At 45.0% G+C, this 19,040-nt stretch overlaps 1 protein-coding gene and 1 long non-coding RNA gene across 3 annotated transcripts in view; one reads left to right on the top strand and one right to left on the bottom strand.

Moving 5' to 3' along the window:
• Positions 1–18,123, top strand: part of LOC128891819 (zinc finger protein 423) — an 83,689-nt gene extending 65,566 nt beyond the window's left edge. Inside the window, exons 1-7 of one of the 2 annotated variants that reach the window (XM_054151650.1) lie at positions 1,452–1,852; positions 6,774–7,012; positions 8,766–8,908; positions 13,221–14,946; positions 15,025–16,095; positions 16,410–16,634; positions 16,736–18,123. In XM_054151650.1, coding sequence (XP_054007625.1) covers positions 1,756–1,852; positions 6,774–7,012; positions 8,766–8,908; positions 13,221–14,946; positions 15,025–16,095; positions 16,410–16,634; positions 16,736–17,116 — 3,882 coding nt within the window. In that variant the 5' untranslated portion in view covers positions 1,452–1,755 and the 3' untranslated portion in view covers positions 17,117–18,123. Of the gene's footprint in view, positions 1–1,451; positions 1,853–6,773; positions 7,013–8,765; positions 8,909–13,220; positions 14,947–15,024; positions 16,096–16,409; positions 16,635–16,735 lie in introns of those variants that run through there. The other variant, XM_054151649.1, reaches the window with a different exon arrangement.
• On the bottom strand, positions 17,945–18,693 carry LOC128891837 (uncharacterized). Its single transcript, XR_008460928.1, has 2 exons — positions 18,400–18,693; positions 17,945–18,285 (listed from the first exon to the last, which is right to left on the bottom strand). It is a non-coding gene; the product is annotated as an uncharacterized LOC128891837 (long non-coding RNA).
• Between the last annotated feature and the right edge of the window lie 347 nt (positions 18,694–19,040).

The following is a 19,040-nucleotide window of genomic DNA, read 5'->3' as shown; positions in this document are numbered from 1 at the left end:
CAGCCGTGTGTGAGAATCCATTCCAGTCGATTTCACAGGGGTTGCAGGGGGTCCACTTCGGATTTCGCTTTCTTTTCTTGGGTCCTGTCGCCCCTTCTTCTTTTCTCCCCGTGTTTTTTCTTTTTTTTTTTGCTTTTAGAACACTCTCGCGGTGTTTACACACACCTAACCGTGAACCCACCCGATCGGGATACTCGATAAGAACCCCGCTGGCGCGACTTCGAATGGATTTCGTGGAAATTGGGCGACATTGCGTCACGTTGGCTCGTTAAGCGTGAATATTGTCGCTGAATATTGTGGTGAATGGGGGAGATGTTGATTTACGTTGGGGAGAAATTCTGGAGACATGTTTGGATGAATGGATGGATGGTAGTTTTCTTTTTTTTTTTTTTTTTAATTTTTGAAATCAATGGTAACGGTGGTAGATCTTTGTTTCAGTGGCAAGAAGTTCAGGGAGCAAAGAGATGAACGTGAGTCTATAGAAGAAAGAAAAATATATAATGGATATAAGAGGAGAGATACTGTTACCGATTTATATTTGTATGAACTTCTATTTTATTTAATTACGAAAATCTGAAAGAAGAAATTTTCCATTTATTTAAATATGTGAAATAATTGAAATAACGAATCTCTCTAAAGAGAAGTCTCAAACTACCACGTGATCGTAGGTCTTCCAAGTTCCATAGATTAACTCCTCAGAATACGAAAAAAATAAAAACCAAATGATCTTTCCACTCCAAAAAACCGAATCACTCCGTTCTCACTTTATTCATATCCCCGAAGCCAGAATCTATTTCCGAAAAGGCACCGATGAAATCGATACCAGGTCAATTGAAATTCATCCCTGAGGACACGAAAGAGGAATTATCTCATTAGGTGGACAAGAGTAGCAAGTGTCCGGTAGCCGTTCCGGTAACCGCGACTCCGGTCGCTCACCTTTGCCGCGTAAGGGCACATAGAGGTGGATTAGGTGGAGAAGTTGGGATGAAAGGTTAAATAGGTGCTAGTGGGTAGCCGGAAGGTGGGTGTACTCGTTAGTGTGTGATCCCGCCTACCGTCCAATGCGGTGGCTGGTTTCCCAGGGGACTCCCTAGCCTCTCACGGCCGGCTTTTGTGGTCCCTTCTCCTTCCACGTACTCGTACGGCACTCTTTTGCTTTCAGGAGGAGGACTTGGTGTGTCGGTTTGCATCGTGCGCGATAATAGTCACCGCGGGTTCCCGGTTAGCGCGCGTTTCAGAACCGAGCGGCTCCTTCGCCTGTCCTCGGCTTGCTCGCGTGCGGTATCCGTCCGGCGACGCCAGTCCTTTCGATCGACCGATCGAGGCCAGATCGATCGTCCTCTCGGAGGATCCTAGGACCTGGTGTTCTTCTCCGACCTCATATTTTCCTCGAATCTCGCGTCGTATCGCTTCTGAGAATTTTCCAACGTAATATCGAAGCCCGTCGATCGTCAAAAGTTTTTTTTTGTGTCGTTACCAGTGAACAATAACAACAACCTCGAGGCTGGGCTAGGGATTAACGAACGTTGCCGAGGACCGTGTGTCCTTTGGAGAGATAATTGGTCGAGGCTGAATGACTTTGTTTTGTGTACGAGTCGAATGTCGACGAACGAGCAGTGTTGATCGAACCGAGTCAGTCTCGCGTTCGCGGTTCGGTAGATCGATCGTCGATTCCTGGTTCCCATCTGTGACAGGCGATGGTGGATCGCGGTGGACTTTTTTGTACGAGAAGTGCTTAGAACGTCGAGAGACAGAATGTTGTTCAAGGGGAACAGTTCGAGGCTGGAGTTGTTGATAGGGAAGATCCAGGCCCACAAGGAACCGTCTCAGGAAGACCAACAGAAATCCAAAGGTACGAGATCGAATATCAGAATTTATACAAGAAGGGGTCAATTCTAGATCGTGTATCGATTTTATGAATGTTTCATACAAAATGATAGCGTTTTGGGTATGTTCTCATTTTCTATCCATGAATGGTTTGGATAAATCAACGCTAAACCTGTTATTGAATTTTTCAATATTTGTTTTATTGTTTTACTTGAATATAATTGCAACTAAATTGGTTTGTCATGAAAGAAGTGATTTTAAAGTTAAAAAAAAAAAAGAAAATATTCGTGGGATACAGTTAAAAGATAATGCCGTCGAATCAATGTATTTAAAAACGATCGATTTTGTTGACCCACAATCGTTATAAACTGTCCCTTGCCAATAATCTGAACTTCGAACTATTAATTCGATACAGAAACTGAAACGACAAACGCGTTATTTATCACATGGTATCATTCTTTATTTCGCATAAGTGAATTGCAGGATTCATGCGTCTCCTTTTCACTTTCAATCTGATCTGATAATTGATAGTTAACTCGTTCGCTGCCGAGGGCCACTTACGATGACGCGCCACCGTCGACTGTGTGTAATAAAATTTTTACTCGACGATCGTGCCTGCGCAATAAACTTATTTCGTCAAAGTGTGTAAGCTCGCATAAAACTGTTGCAATTGGTAAAAAATCTTCTTTAGTTGGGGATCAATAGGGATCACTTCAATCGAGTAATGCTTTATCGTTAAGCGGATTTTATGCATTTGTGACACAAAATAATATAATAAGTACATGGTTAATTATGCGGCCTTATGCGAAACGAAATAACGATATTATTATGTTAATCGTAAAATATATTCAACATACATACGTTATACTTATTTAATTTTTATTTATTATTGAAGAGCAAGAATGGTTCGTGATAAATCATATGTATATATCATATAAATGTAAATTTGTTGAATTGCTATACGTCATAAATGCATAGAATTCGCTGAATTCGTTCCTCAATAATAAATAAAAATGAAAAAAATATAATATACACATAACCACAGATTTATTCATGGAGTTAATTATAATAGATCGTTAATGGTACTAGTAGCCCTGATAGTAGGTACTAGTAGTATTAGAATTATTACTAACGAAGTTACTGCTAGGACTGTCGCTGTTAAACCTACTATTAAGTCTAGTATTTCGTGCCCAGGGGTTATTCAATTCGTAACGCTATAATTCTCCCGTGGGTCATAAATGGCCCCCAGTGTTTGACCCCCGTCGACCGCGAGAATTTTGGAACGCGCGACCGCGTCAAACGTCGGATTGGAAATCCGCGCAAACCACCGGCGAGTGTCGGAGTTCGCGTCCGTACATAAGTCACAATTAACGAAGGCGTTAAGTCGGCCCCCTATTAATAAGCGACGTCGAAGCATCCTATAAATAGCCACGGGCACGAGGTGACAACATTACGCAGCCACAGGCGAGATGGGAGCCTGTATGGGCGAACGCACACGTCGTTAAGATAAAAACACAATGCAATACGGCTGGCATCGGCAGGTCGCAGAAAAGAGCTGCCAGTGTTAAGTGCGACTATTTTCGCGTTGATGACACATCGCCGCTGATTGGACGGAATCGAGACTCTAAATAAAACCCCCTCGAATCCCCTAACGGACCTTTACGTCCTTGTCTGTCGCTCCTACGAGCCCCCATTCTCGCACCCTCAAGATTGGTAACCGTTTCGGGATAGTTTCTCCTATATATGTACACAGAGTGAGGTTGGTAACTCTAGGACTCTAAATAACTTTTAAACGAGAACAAAAATAATTCAGGTCCGAAAGGGTTAATCAATAGAGCGATAGAGTCGGGGGTTTGTTATATATTTTGTAGAATAAGCTCTCGATCATCTTCCTCCACCCCCCCCCCCTCTTCCCCTGGAGCAATAGCTTCGTAGCCGAGGGTTGTGGAGGATCGAGGCCTTGCTTATTTCGGACCATGATCTTTGATCGTTCTCGTTTCGGCTGGTGACAATGTTGTCATCTTCGTTTTAGGACTTGGAAAGCAAAGTCGACGATGATTCGTAATCACGGATTGATCCGAGCCTGTGCCTATTCGAGTCATTTACTCTTCGAAGGTAGCAGGAATAAACTTGTACTCTATTATTACTGTGGGAGCTATTCGAACGTTATTATGTTTCAACGATAATATGAACGTATTATAACATCAACTTTAACATAAATTAATAAGAAAGAATAGCCGAAAAGTAATCGTCAGTAATATCACAATTTTTATGTGACTGGCGGAATTAATCGATTTGTGCAGTGATTGCAAAGATAATGTTTCGGTTCAAAGATAATCTTCCCTCCTTTAATCAGTGTGTAGAATGTCATCCAGAAGAACGTCTTGTAGAACGTCTTGGGACGTTTTGTAGAACGTTTCGTGATACATTGTCGATGATTTCCATGAACGTGACAACGTTCCTCCGATGGCGAGGGGATCGGCTGGGTGCGTTCGGTAGCTCGGTTTATATTTATTGCATGCTCACCCGATCCGACGTGTCTCTCTGCAAGAAAAGGCGCGCGTGAGTCATGCAAGATGCCAATTGGGCGAGTGCCTCGATACGTGGACGATGCGAGTTGCACAATTGGAGGAACACCTGATCAACCGAGGCATCTTAGGGTTGCCGTCGATGAAACGCCTCCGAGGAACCTTAGAGGTTTCTTCGACTTCGATTTACCCTTGTTGCTATTCCATTCATTGCCATTGCAAACTTACTGTAACTCGCCAGGTCGTTGGGAAATCGTTCTGAAATATTCCGCTATAAAAATCATTGCGAACTCTCCTTTGTAATGTTCTCTATCTAGGTATCTTTGTATGTATCTATGGAATTTCTTACATACTATTCTTTTATGATATTTTGTATTGAATCCAGAAACTAACTCTGAATTATTCTCAATTAAATCAAAAAGGGGTCGATTTAATCCAACCAATACTGGAATGAAAAATATTCACAAATATTTAAAATATATATAGAAAATAAATGTAAAATTATGTTTAAAAGGTCTCCCATTTAACAAAACTAATTCATCAACAAAAGAACGCCGAGCATTGAACATAAACTTGAAATATTCATTGTTAAAATTGAAGTTATACCACGTAAAAGGAATCAGGCGTCTAAATCGCTTCTGCGAAGAAGTTCTCGGTAAAGTTTCATGATAGCCACGCGGAAAGCTAGAAAAGGAAAACGGTGGCGGACACGTGGGTGGAGGATGCGAGCCATTTAAGCGGATCCACGACGAGTCCGTGATCCGCTCTCGTTGGGTGTCTCTCCTCTCCGTTCCGAGCGGCGTGGATTCCGTAAAATCTCTTAAATCCACTGGTGGGTGTCGGATCCAGAGCGTGTACCGGGCAAATGAGGAAACGGCCAACTAGCCGAGTCATTTCCACCGTTTACCAGGGCCACTTTGCTCTATCCAAGCCGGTGGGAGTCTTCATTCCTGGCAATTATTAATTATTCGACTCGCCTTATCCGGATGTCTCCTTTGTCGTCGGTTTCTTCTATCGCGCGTTCTTTCTTTGGCTCCTCCCATCCCTCGACGGTATCATTTTCAACCCCTACGTTTTCTAGATCTCCTAAATCCAATACTCGCAATAGCAAAAGTAAATCGAGAAGCTTAAGTAGATCTGAAACCCAAGTAGCACTCTTTCGATCCATTCCAAAAATCCAGACATCTCTATAATCCTCGCACCCCCTAGTTCCAAGCCACCTACTCTCAATGAACAACCATTAATTTCACCAAAAAACAAATCGTAGACCAACGAAGCCAAATCTAGAAAGCTTACCGCATCCGCAACGAAACTTAATTCGACCTGAAACCCAAGGAAAGCCTCCCAAAAATCCAAACATCCCCAATACCACTCGCCCTCAATTCCAATTCCCACCCCCGACCCATCGATTTCCCAAAACCATCTCCAAAATAATCGACAAGGCGCCAACATGCCTGTACAAGCCTCCATGGCAATCAGGAACGGCATCGTCGCAGGTAAGCCAGGAATTGGCTGAACGTGTCGCGATATCGTCTATCCTAGGGCCGCCGCCATTCCATTTTGCGTTACCGCGCAAACATTGCAACGCGCGTTAACACGATGGCGACCTGGATAGCCCTGCTCGGTTCCGCGGATAAAGGGGTAGCAGAGAACTCGATCCAACGATTCCTCGCGACGGAATGTCGCCTTTTCTCTAGCCGCGACGCAAGACCAGTCCTCTCGGTGGATCACCGAGGACGATGGTTCTCGACGAGGCACGGGTTAATGGTACCAGTTTCACCGCATACGCACTCGTTACGAAAACAATCCGAAGGGACGTGTAACGGAGCGAGGTGGGGTCAGGCCTCGTAACGTTTCCTACATGTACGCGTCGAGTTCGTAGGGTCACTTACGAAAACTGGTCTTCTCTTACGACATTTGTAAACCTGTTTCGAAAAAAGATCGTCGATACTTGCTCGAGATCTGCGAAAACTTGAGCTTCGGATGGTGTCTTGAGGTGAAATGCGAGGATACTTTGGGCTCGCTTTGGGTAGAAGGTATCGGGGAGGATTAGGTGTAGGGATACGTTTGAATTCAAGTTTATATACTTTAAAGAATTGATACTTGGTTGAGATTCGGGAAAAGTGGAGCCTTGGATGGGGTCTTGGGATGAACTCCAGGATTACTTGGAACAGGTCGGAGTTTGAGGTATTAGGATCTGTTATGGAAAGTTCAGGTGTGGGTTCGCGTTTGAATTCAAGTTTAAATATCTTAAGTCAGTCCCAGAAATATTCTCACCCTTTACGTCTATCGAAGAAACTTGTATAAATTAAACGATAGACGCAACGTTCCCAAATAAATTCTCCTCTGTAAGTATATAAAGATCTAGAGTCTATTTATGTATACATTTCTAATGTATATGTATTGTTTTGGTTGCAGAGGCCTTGGGGACCGGAAGTTCGTCGTGGCACAGCGAGGATGGCGGGCCGAACTCGCGTCGCGGAGGAGAGACGCCATCGTCTTGCGCGACGCCAACGTCGGCCAGCTTCCCGTCGGAGCCTGAAGTCGACGCCGACGTCGGCGTCAACGCCGACGGCAACAACGCCACCGCGCCTTATCCTTGCCAATTCTGCGATCGAACTTTTCCACGGCTGAGTTACCTCAAGAAACACGAACAGGTAACCTGGTGACTATTATTATTAGACAGGGGGTGTTCACTCGGTTGGGTAATCGACGATCTACTTTTAATTACTCGAGAGTGGTTGGAATTAGTCCACCTTGCTCTCGTAAACGTCCTTACGGCTGTCCCTGGAAACGGTGAGAAGTTGACCGTGGTTCCAGGCGTGGAGGACGCGTGGCCGATTCGAATTTTTCTGTTTTGCATGGCGGTGGCATTAGAGACTCGCTCTTCCGCGTCCGAGCCGACGTTCACGGGTCATCTTCGGGTCAGAATCTGTACCGTGGCCCATAACAGGTTGTACCGGTCAGGTTGTTCGTCCAGGTGGTTCCCCGCCTTCCATCGGGTTCCTCGCGACTTTTCAGCCTCGATAAAAGCCGCTTCCACATACGCGTGCTGAATCGCGCAGATAACCGTTTCGATAACGGAGATAAATTTCGTTTCGGGGGATACGCGGTCTTCCTACTCCGCCACGTTTCTAACCAGGTGGAAGAAAACATATCTTCAAACATATTTGAAACCGGGACTTACATTCTTAGAGTCGGCATAAACAGATCAGGACTAGTAAGTATTAGAAGATTAGTGTTGTCAGGACTATGACGGAGGATCGTATTCGTAGGACTAGCGTTTGAAACGTATTCTACTAGAGTTAGAGTTAGGGTTAGAGATAATACTGCACCTAGTATCGGAGTCAGTCTTGCTACACTTAATATTCAAATTTGCTCGAGTCACTATTGAGTATTACATTTTGAACCCACCCTTCTCTCCATCGGTTAAAACAATAATGAATCGTATCCCTCACCAATCCTTGCTCCTCTACAATTGACACTGATCATCACCTATTCGGAAGAGCAAGACACTCGTATATACAATCCTCCTTGCTTTCTATGGTCCCCTCTGAATCCCACCACGAACTTTTCCCCGGGCATCGACGAGTCTTTCAGCTGTGGGGCCAAAGGTCTTCAGCGTCGGACGAGGAGGCGATCGCTTCGCCCTTCCGTCCGGATTGTCTCTTCAAAGGAGCCGACGAAACGGCTCGAAAGTCGTACGTGCCGAGCTTACTTGGTCGGACGAACACCGACTCGAAAAGAGAGCATTACGTCCAGCACGAAAAAGAAGAGCTGGACGAAGAGAATGACCCGGGCCCGTTCGCGATCATATCGGTCATAGTGATCTACCTGGGTGACAACCACCGCCGTTGCGTGGCGGGGGGAATTCCCAAGTTTCTTGCACGTCGATCCTTTTTCTCTCCATCTGACCAGGGAACCCAGCGAGCCGTCTGATTATTTTTGGACAGATTGGTGGTACCAGCAATCGAGTCATTGATCGTTGGTGTCTTTGATTACGTAATTGGAAAGTGGAAGGAGGATCGATAGCTTACTGGATAGGCTTGAAAGAGGAATTAAGAGGTACGGTGTTAAAGCTGATGTTACAATTAGTACCGGTAGAGCTATGGAAATATTAGAGGTAGTATTGGTGGCTACAATTGGAAATCTTAGTAGAGGAAATGTTGAGAAGCTAATAGTGGGTCTTGTATTATTAAACCTATGAATAAGCACGCGTACTTATTAGAGCAACTATGAGAGTCTATATTACATTTAGTATTAGGGTTAATATTGTTACAATTGATATCAAAATAATTATTTACTATCTTTGATACAAATTTTCTCTAACTATAACACGAATAACAACGCCCCAATCGCTGTTATAATGAATTTTATTGATATTAACGGTTATTTCCTTGAATGTTACAGAGTCACGGCGATCAAATGCCGTATCGATGCAGCTGGTGTGCCAGGTTGTTCAAGCACAAGCGCAGCAGAGATCGACACGTGAAGCTCCATACAGGAGATCGGAGATACCGGTGCACACACTGCGAAGCTGCCTTCTCAAGGAGGTAAGATGGCCCCTCTGAACTGTTATAACAGGATACTTGATAGGAAATTTTAACACAAATCGACCCGAGTATTCTATCGTTTCCAAACTTCTCAATACCACAGGAAAATTGAAGATCTTATCCACACATGTTAAAGCAGTTTGCAATTATTTTATTTTTGGAGGACTTAACGTTAGGTGAAGTGCTGAATATTTTCTTGACATGTGAACTCTTATAGGTAAATGCCAGGCGATGGCTAAAGATTCAGGAATGCTTATCAGGTGTCACTGTTTCCGACAAGTACACAAGTCCAATTATACGATTAGATATCTTAAAATCTTTGAGCACAGCGAACCCTTAAAACCTCCACAATCCAAGTCATAGCAAAAGTATACCCAAGCCAAGAATTCCTCCAGCGGAATCTTCTGACAGCCCCCTCGGACCTCGCCACTCGACGTCAACACAGTCGCAGAACCAAAGAAAAAAAAATAAAGAGAGATTCAGCGAGGTGTCCTCCCCAACGTGAAAGTTTATCCGTGCTCCGAGAGACCCGTTACCCCCCACGATACCCTGCGTCCACAAAAATCAATCATCCCGCGAGGGATCCCACGTTGCGGGCAAACAGGACGTGAAAGAGTCCTCCTGGTGGAACAGAAGACAGCGGGAAAGTGGAAATGAAACAGAGGGCCCCGATTCCGGGGGACCGATCCAACGGGTGACAAATGAATAATGATCACACGACGACCGCGGCCCCGACTGGCATTAGTCAAGCTTACTCTCTTACGTGACTCTTTCTTCCAGGTTCCCTCCCTCCCTCCTCGTCGGCCTCCCTTCGCCACGGCGACGACCTCCTTTCCTATCTTTATTCCTCCCTTTCTCGCGATCCGCGCATTGACTCGTCCGCTTATTGAAATGCTAAGCTGCCGCGGGGGCCCGCGAGGGTGGCGCGCGGGCTTTTTCGTGTTTAAGTGTCCGCGCATGCCCCGACCATGCGCAGGCTTCTCTGTTCGCGTGAATACACGCGCAGGGGCCCCGGGTCTCTCCGCGTCCAGGTGAGCCGGACAGGTAGGCGCATAGGTGTTACGGGACAACAGGTAGAACATTAGTCAAGTGCCTCGTTGTTGCTCCTCCGTCGTGGCTTGCGGGCTTACGGTCGCGCTCACGACTTTGGTTATCGACCAGAAACATATACAAGGTTCCATTTAAAAATATTTATTTAGCATGTCCTTCATCCACCAATTTCAGAGATTCTTTGTATTTATTGCAGAAATTTGTCTAACTTGAATGAATGCTTCGTGTTACGAAATAAACTTATTTCGGGACAACTTAATACGTTGTAATGGTCATCTAGTAAGAACTTAGGTTACATAATATATGTATAGATTTACTGTCATGTAAACCAGCTGGAGAACTTAGAAGGTTGGTTTTTTAATATATAATCATAAAATGACGAATAAATGTTTCTGTTTAAATTAAAATTATAAATAATTAAATGTAAAGGCATAGAATTGATTTTTACGTCTAATATATACAAAATTCTAGTCTTCCCCAATGGTATTCGGATTCGGTGATCAGAATTTTTGAAGGTTATAGTAATATCTAAGAATATAGTATTCAGTTCCCCGAAACGGTACTTTGTTAATGTAGAGAGAGAGAGAGAGAGAGAGAGCTGAGCGGAGTCCTAACACAGACCTTCGTCTGTCAGCCGTTATTACAATCGCATTGCTGGATCTTTACGCCACATCTCTATTCGTTCTCCCGTCTTGACAGTCGGCTTGGGTGACCCAACAAAAGGGTGAAAACCCCCGTGGTTCTCACATAGATCCGCAGCCACGGGAGATCCCGATGCGCGATCGAGATCGTCGACGATCGATCCGGTACGCTCGAGCCAATTGCTATTCCATCGCGAGAAAGGAAAGCAAAATTCCCAATTCCCAAATCGTTGAAAGTTATCCAGATCGAATAACCAGTTTCGCTGAATTCCATTATTCCGACCGCCTCGAATTTGTTTCATCTGTGCTTATATTTGGTTAACAGCTTCGTGTTCATTTATTATCGTTTTTCAAGCGTGTCAATCAGACAATTCGTAATGAGAAGTATAAGCAGAATAAGTCGTACCGAATTACCAACAATTGAAACACCTGGTGGTGAATTTGCGATTCGTTTCGTGTAACATGCTCACTTATCGCATATTCGCCAAATGCTACGTATATTTCACGAGACGGTGCTGCAGCCTTCGAACACAGTTTAAATTCATACAGCAAACAAGCCCAAATTACACCAGATTGCATGTACATTTTATAAGAGATCAAATGTAAATCCAAGGAGTACTTATTAAGTCAGGGTATTGACTGAAACTATTGCGAAACTTATGAGCAGCAAAGCAATACAACGTGAAGCAATTACAGAAGTACCCCGAGCTAAAATCACTTGCTTTTTTGATTACTTTCTATTTTTTAAATTAATAATGTTCGCATACTACTTTCGCTAATGTTTAAACTTTTGGAATTAGCAGTTTATAAACGTAAATATACATACGAGTTGTTTATGTGCACAATAGTCAAAGTCGAAAGCTAGAACACCGCGGAAATTCGTGAGAGATTTAGAAGAGATTCGTTGGGTGGAGTTTCTCCGCTCCATTTATTTCTATTTCCTCTTTCCCTGGCCACACGCAACACGGACCCTCCCCTGCGGGATAATGACTGGTCATTTTTTTCATTTACAAAACACTCCGCTGTGATTATCCGTAACTGGAATGTAGTTGATGGATTCCCCGCGAGATTCGTCCCCTTTACCTTTGGGCTTGTTTGCTCCACTCGTGACCACTCGTTTCTGTCACATCTACCAAACATACCTCCCAAATTACAAAAGATATTAAAAAACACTCGAAACGATACCTGCGCCGTTTCCTTCGGTCTGTCGATCGAAGCAAGCGCTACATTGGGTCTACGGAAACGAAAGGAATGAAAAACGTCGGGCGAAACGACAATTACTTCTCGATATTGCTCATCTTTTCTACTCCCTCTCCACTCCTCGGTGGACAGACGACACACGGGAAGCGATACACGCGATAATAGAACGTGGCCAGAGCTGACCGGCCGATAATCCTGGCGTATGAATAATTCAAGCGTAAAGTGCAAGAGCAAATTTGCCGTCTGTCTTCGTTTCTGGAAGCCCGAGACACTGACCAGTCGGACCAACGTGTGTGACCTCGCCTTATAACGGATTTAGTTTTCCACCAGTCGGTATGAATAATTCATCCGTCACGGTGATACGGGCATGTGAGAATTGTTGACCTATCGTATACGTATCGCGCGGCGCCCTTTATTTTTGCCAACCAGTTCTCGACGTCTCGCTTCCCACCTATCTGACGCGCGAGATCTCTGACAGCTTTCTGAAATTCCCCGTCGCCGGTGTCCCGCGCTGCTCCGCGTTGACGATTCAGTTTATTGCCTGAAATTGTAATGCCATTGATTTTTTTTACCGCGTTGGAGCTCTGCGAATCTCATTTACGCTCGCGAGGCTAACGTCCTAGCCGGCTCCTTGGTCTTGCGGTTAATGTTTAGATGTTTGGGAGTGGATAGGCAACCTTTCAACTCGTTGTGGAGCTTCGAAGACGATGTAAATTTAAATTTGACAGGGCATTAGTCTTTAGAATCGTCAGTTGATAAAACAGGTCACTTTGTTGGCAACGCGAGTAAGTAAATTTCCTATGGTAAACGTCTCCAAACGTCTGTAGTACACTCTGTCGATAGAACAGGTCACTTTGTTGGCAATGTAAGTAGGTGAAGTTCTCATGATAAGTCAGTCATACACTGCATTACCTCTTGGTAGAAGTGGATACATTTCCTTTGGGAAATCATTCATACGCGGCATTCCCTAAATATTTTTTCCTAAAAATTTTCAGGCTTTCAGGCAACAGTACAATTATATACTTTAGACTAACACTTTATTTAGTTTTTCTTGGTTACAGTCTCTCAGAGGTGAGCGTACCAAGTCGATTTATTCAAGAAATATCGTTTTGCACTTCTCAAGTTATATACGCTATTATAAACGCTAAACTGGTTAACTGTGTTAATCGAATATCCGGTCCTAGAATTGAAATGGAACGAAAATAGTTGTTGACAGTCCTGTGGCGACGGGAAAGGGTCTTAATTAAGATAGAATAATCGATGGACCAAATCCAGGTTACCAACGACAAGTAAAATTAGAATTTGGAAATGGTCTTGATCAATGTCTTTCAATGATCGATCAATGTATCCACAAATCTGAACAATGTTCCTCTCTGACCTCTCTAATATTTCTCTAATCTAATCTCTATTCATTCTTTCAGCGACCACCTGAAGATCCACATGAAGACTCACGACACCCAGAAGCCCTACCAATGCACAGCCTGTTCTCGAGGCTACAACACCGCAGCTGCATTAACGTCCCACATGCAGTCCCACAAGAAGCACCACCAGTCCCAAGGGGCTACCAAGCTGCAGGACGTGGACTATGGCAGACGAAGCGTCTCCTCGCACAGCACCTCCTCTCCTCCTGTTCCCAGTTCTCCGTCGCCGTCCTTAAACTTAACCCTAAATCCAAAAACAGGCCTAAAGAGCTCCCACGGGAGCGCCTCTACCACGCCGATCCTCACTTCACCCCTGAAGCTCGCCTGCATGTACTGCACCAGGGACTCGTTCAGCTGCATGCAGCAGCTGCAGATGCACGTGCACACGATGCACCAAGCGATCCTCAGCGGCGAGAACGTGACGGTGCCGCCGTCGCCTAGCAGGAGCAACGAGCAACTAGGCTACCAGCGCGACAAGTCGAATCATCAAGCGTCCTCCAAGGACCACGAGAGGAAGTACCAAGAGGACTCCGAGAGGTCCTTGGAGAAGGAGCACTACGAGAACGCCTTCACCTGCAACCAATGCACAATGAAGTTCTCCACGTTGAGCACTCTGAGGGACCATCTGGTCTCCATCCACAGAAACGACGGTTTCGGTTCTGCATTAATGATGTGTCCTCTTTGTGGGATTCCTTGCACCTCTGCGGCAGCCTACGCGGAGCACTACGTCCTCCAACACTGCGAGAACAGGCGGATGGGGCCACTAGAAGGTCGAGAGTTTATGGATAAGAATAATGGAAGTTATGGAGACTCGAAGAGCTGCAGAAACCAAAAGAGCAGGGAACAGACAATTTCTGAGCCTGCAGACCTCACCAGCAAGCATTCCAGGCCAACGGAGAGCAGTTACACCGCGGGTACTCTCCTCTGTGGTCAGTGTGGAGCTGCTTTGAAGGACTTCGAGTCCTTCAGGGAGCACCTGGCCAGGCATCTCCAAGCTGACCATAGGAACGACGCCATAAGGCATCCCTGCCCCAAGTGTGAAGCTGCTTTTCCAGATAGAGAGGAGATGCTGACGCACCTGACGAAGCATTACCTGGGTCAGGTCAGCAAAGAGTATGCCTGTGGGGCCTGCAAGAAGCTCTATCCCCATCCAGACCTTCTGCAGAGGCACTTGTTGGATAGCCACGCTCACCATCTCTACAGGTGCGCTCTCTGCAGAGACACCTTCGACTCCAGGGTGGCGATACAGGTACACTTCGCTGTGAAGCATAGTCAGGAGTGCAGGATATATCGCTGCAACGTCTGCACCGTTTCTAATAACGAGAACTCGCCCGGGAATGCGCCTGGGGAGGGAAGAAGCTTCTTCAGGAGCGAGGCTGAAATGGCTAGCCATGTCAGGAACGTCCACGCGCCACCCACGGTGTCTAATAGTAGCCCTGCGGCGAGGAGTCCTGCCTCCACGCCTGGGATGACGGGAAACTCTGGACCTAGATGTGTTTTCTGTGGGATCTGTTGTAACTCGGAACTGGAGCTGCAGTTGCATCTAGCCAGCCACTCGACTAGTCTCTACAGGTGCCCCATCTGCAGGGAGGGCTTTGCTGTTGAGTTCTTGTTGGATAGACACATCGCACAGGCGCATCATTCTGTCGAGCACCAAGCTAACACCAGGAGTAACTCCAGAGAGAATGGACGCATAGGAAGACTGCCTAGGTCGTCTCAAGAGGAGGTGTGTATTTGGATTGTAATGTTGTTGAATATTTTGTTCTAGATAATTGTAGTCTTAATGCTTTGCATCTCATTACAGCCAAAGTCCCAGAAGAGGGGTCGTTCTCCAGCCTCCAGCAACAACAACTCCTTGAATCAGCGGGACAACAACAACAAACGACCAAACTACACCAGCACAGCGGCTCAACAGTGCGAGCTGTGCGAAAGGGGGGAGTTCGCGAACGAGGCGGAACTCCAAGCCCACAAGAAGCTGGCCCACGCGTCAAAGCTGCAGAACAAGTCGCTCTCGAGCCTTAGCATGACTTGCGCTTACTGCGGCGAGGTGTGTCGTTCTCGGGCCGAGCTGGAGTCACATACGAGGATCCAGCACGCCTCGAACGAGCCTGGCGGACGCCACAAATGCAACATATGCGACGAGGTGTGTCCTTCAGGCCCGACGTTGGCCGAGCACAAGCTTCAGAAGCATTGCAAGATCCAATTAAGCGACACCTGTGTGGTCTGTCGCGGTAGCCTAGCGTCTGAATCGCAGTTCCTCGAGCACGTTCAGAGACACAGCCTGGAGACTGTGGACCCTCAACAGAGACTGGACGATTCCCTTCCTCATCTTCCAGCAGCGTGTGTCGTTTGCAGGCAAACGTTGATCAGCGACTTGGAGTGTCGGCTTCACGCCAGGTACCACCTCAGGGTCTCGCCTAGTTCCCACAGTTCCGCGTCCAGTCCCACTCCGAAGCAGAAGAGTCAGAGTCCTGGTTGCTGTCTCTGCTTAAGGGATTACTCCACTGACGACTTCGTCAGCTTACCTCCCAGTCACTTGAGCGGCGGAGGACAGTCTCTGAGAGTCTGCAAATCTTGCTACATTCGCCACTCTCAGGGACTCCCCATTCTGAACTCACCGTACGAGCACGCACGAACCAAGTGCGATAAAAGCTGGATCTCCAGCAAGGATTCGCAGTGGGACGGGTCCAGAGACAGGTGGGACGCCGAGCGTGTGTTCAAAGTGGAGGACAGGACGAACGAGGCGAACGATAGCAAGAGATGTCCGGACTGTGGGGTGAAGTTTGAGGACCCTGAGGAGGCGGAGAAGCATAGGCTCGCGGAACATAAGAAGATTGGATCTAGTTCGAACACCTACACCTGCATACAATGCCAGGTAATCGAAGATCTTAGTAAAGTCTTCTGAGATCATTTGCTAGAGTTTTAGATTGATTGGTCCCTCTCACAATTTTGTTAGGAAATTTCTTCTGCTCCTAGCGTACGACAAATAATCCAATCAGATTGTAGCTCCGCTTGCTAACGATCAGGGGCAGCTTTCTCGCCCCTAGTTGTAGGCAACCGGAACTACATCTCGACTCGTGGGTTGCCATTTACTAGGAGCAGAGAATATGCCCCTATAAAATGTTCTCTTCTAAATAGCGCGGTAGTCAAAGTGTTCAATGTCCTTAATCTTTATTCCATCTGTTTCAGATGTCGTTTCCAACGGAAGCTAAGATACAACAGCACGTCAGAAAGGAACACTTGGAGGCCTCGGGGAAGGCATCCATCGAGGCACTACGGTGTCATCTGTGTCTCTTTGAGGCTGGCAGTCCCTTGCAGTTGCAGAGCCACTTGATAGAGCACACTTTTGCTGGATGCGCTGCTCTCGGCTGTTACATCTGCCAGTCTCTCTTCACCGCGCCTATCGGTCTTCAGGTACTTAAGGATTATTTTTATTTTATTAGAATGTTATTTCTCCCGAAGACCTTGTACAGCTGACAGGTTTTATGAAGCTCTTTCCATCTTCCCGGTTTCAGAACCATATGCTCCAGGAGCACGGCTTAGGCGCTCGTCCGTACGATTGTTCTAAGTGCACCCTCAAGTTCTTCTTCAGAGCTGAGCTGGACCACCACGTGCTAACATTCCATCGTCCAGGAGAAGAAGCCTCTTCGCCTAACGGAAACGTGCAGAACGCCATCGAAACGAAAGCAAAGGACGCGGAGGACCATAATTGCGACGAGGGCATCACTGTGAAAGAGGAACTGGTGCTGCCAGACGCCGGCGACGAAGAGGAAGAGATCAACGTGGATGAACAAATGGAAAACGAGGACCGAGAGGATGACAATCAAACGGAAACGGACCAGAAACCGAAGGCAGAGATTCATGCAGAAACTGTCCCTGACAAGGAGGAATCGTGATTATCTTGAGAAGATAATTCAGAATTAGTTTGGATTGCTTGAAGGCACCAAGTACAAGCATTTGAGAGAATTAGGGTCGAGCCCGATGGAACTATGTATATACTCAATGCTAAAGTGCTTGATGAGTTGCAGGGGGTATTGTTAGGGCAGTAGCTCCATTTCATAGTTTTCTTTTTTTTTTTTATTCACAAAGACATTATGATTTAATAAATTGTAGAACTTGATGAAGAAGATAAAAGAGCGTTGTTGAAGCTGCGATCATGTATGTAGATAACTGTAAATACGTTTCTAATAGTTTCGTATCGTACTCTTTTTTTCCCTTTAAAATACTTACTTTTTTTTTTATTCTGTTAGTCATCGAGCAAAGCTTCTTACAAGAATAAAGAATATCGTCAGATTTTAAGGTAACGTTTCTACCTTGTTTCGATGACAGGAGTCTCTAGTAAGGCCTGCACGATATAATAATGATTTTGCTCGTTGGTCACTGCATAAAGTTTGCATCAGTGTCAAGGTAAATTCTTTGGTAATAACGATTTCACGCTTTGTTCATAGTTGATTTGAACATTAGAATAGTAGCAGTTTAATTGAATTTTCATTCAATTTTGATGGAGCCTTGTTTTTTTTTTATCTACTGTCCGTTATTGTTTCATAAAGATTCCTTTATAGTATACAGAGTATTGTGATAGAATGAGTTGAGAGCGTAAGGCAAAGAGTAACCATGATACTGGGGTTCGAAATTGTATTATAATTCGAAACACCAAATCCTTCGCATCTTAATATAAATATTAATAAAGCTGTATCGATTTTTGTACGTAAAACTTGATAATAGTTCTTCGAAATCGCCGTTAATTTTATTGTTCGCGTTAATATTTGAACACTACACGATGCGTTCATTCTGTTACGATACTATTTTATTCTATTTGAAAATGTAGGTATAAGTCGCAATGTTGAATACCATTGTCTCATAAACATCGTGTAAAACAAATAAAGTGAAGGTCAACATCTTATACATCGTCTAGTGCCCCGCTAGAACCAGGCCATCTTAATATCATCGTTATTTTATACAATAGCAAGGAGTGCTGTTTACAAAATGTTGATCGTTAACATTATTGCTTCGTGTACGATTACATTTATTTGTTAGAGTATATTCCGCGTGGGAGTCAATCTACCTGAACGAATTTGTAACATAAGAACATTAATTCTTATTAAAAAGAAAAAGAGAAAGACGTATCACTCGGTGATACGATTCTGTAAATACGTTGATTAGTATTAGAAAATATTACTCCACGCGTTTTAAGAATTTGTCTGTACCGTAAACGGTAACTATTTAAAGGAAGCAGATGCAATAACTTTGTCCACTAGGCTTAGCGACACGGTACGATAGTTCTTCATAAAATAAATTATTGTTTTAAATCGTCCAAGATCACCACGACTATTTATCCTTCCCCGTACTAGGAGTACGATCATTCCTCTGCTGTCTTTAAATAAATTTCGCTAAAATTCCAGATACCAAAATGTAAAATCGGGCGAAGTTTAGTTGTTGTCACCAAGTAAGCGCGGAGTATACTCCTATTAGATGGCAACTTAACCTAGCCAGCTTGTAGGCACGGTTGCTAAATTATAGGCGCAGAGGTCCCCTATTATGCGGCAACAAATACTAGCCTGTTTGTCGGTTCGGTTGTCATACCATAGGCGCACAGGTAAGTTTGGTGACAAAATTAAAAATTGTGCCACCTCTTCGAGTATCACGTCCTCGTGATACAAGAAGGTAAGTTACAAGTCATAATTAAAAATTGTGCCACCTCTTCACATATTATGTTCTCCTGATAGAAAAAGGTAAGTTGCGAGCCAGAATTCAAAATAAAAAAGTCATAATTAAAAAGGTAAGTTGCGAGCCAGAATTAAAAATAGTGCCACCTCTTCG

This window comes from Hylaeus anthracinus, unplaced genomic scaffold (assembly GCF_026225885.1).
Source record: "Hylaeus anthracinus isolate JK02 unplaced genomic scaffold, UHH_iyHylAnth1.0_haploid 12002, whole genome shotgun sequence".
Classification (NCBI taxonomy): Eukaryota; Metazoa; Arthropoda; class Insecta; order Hymenoptera; family Colletidae; genus Hylaeus; species Hylaeus anthracinus.
The sequence above is the reverse complement of the archived record's forward strand: the minus strand, read 5'-3'. Positions and strand labels throughout refer to the sequence as shown.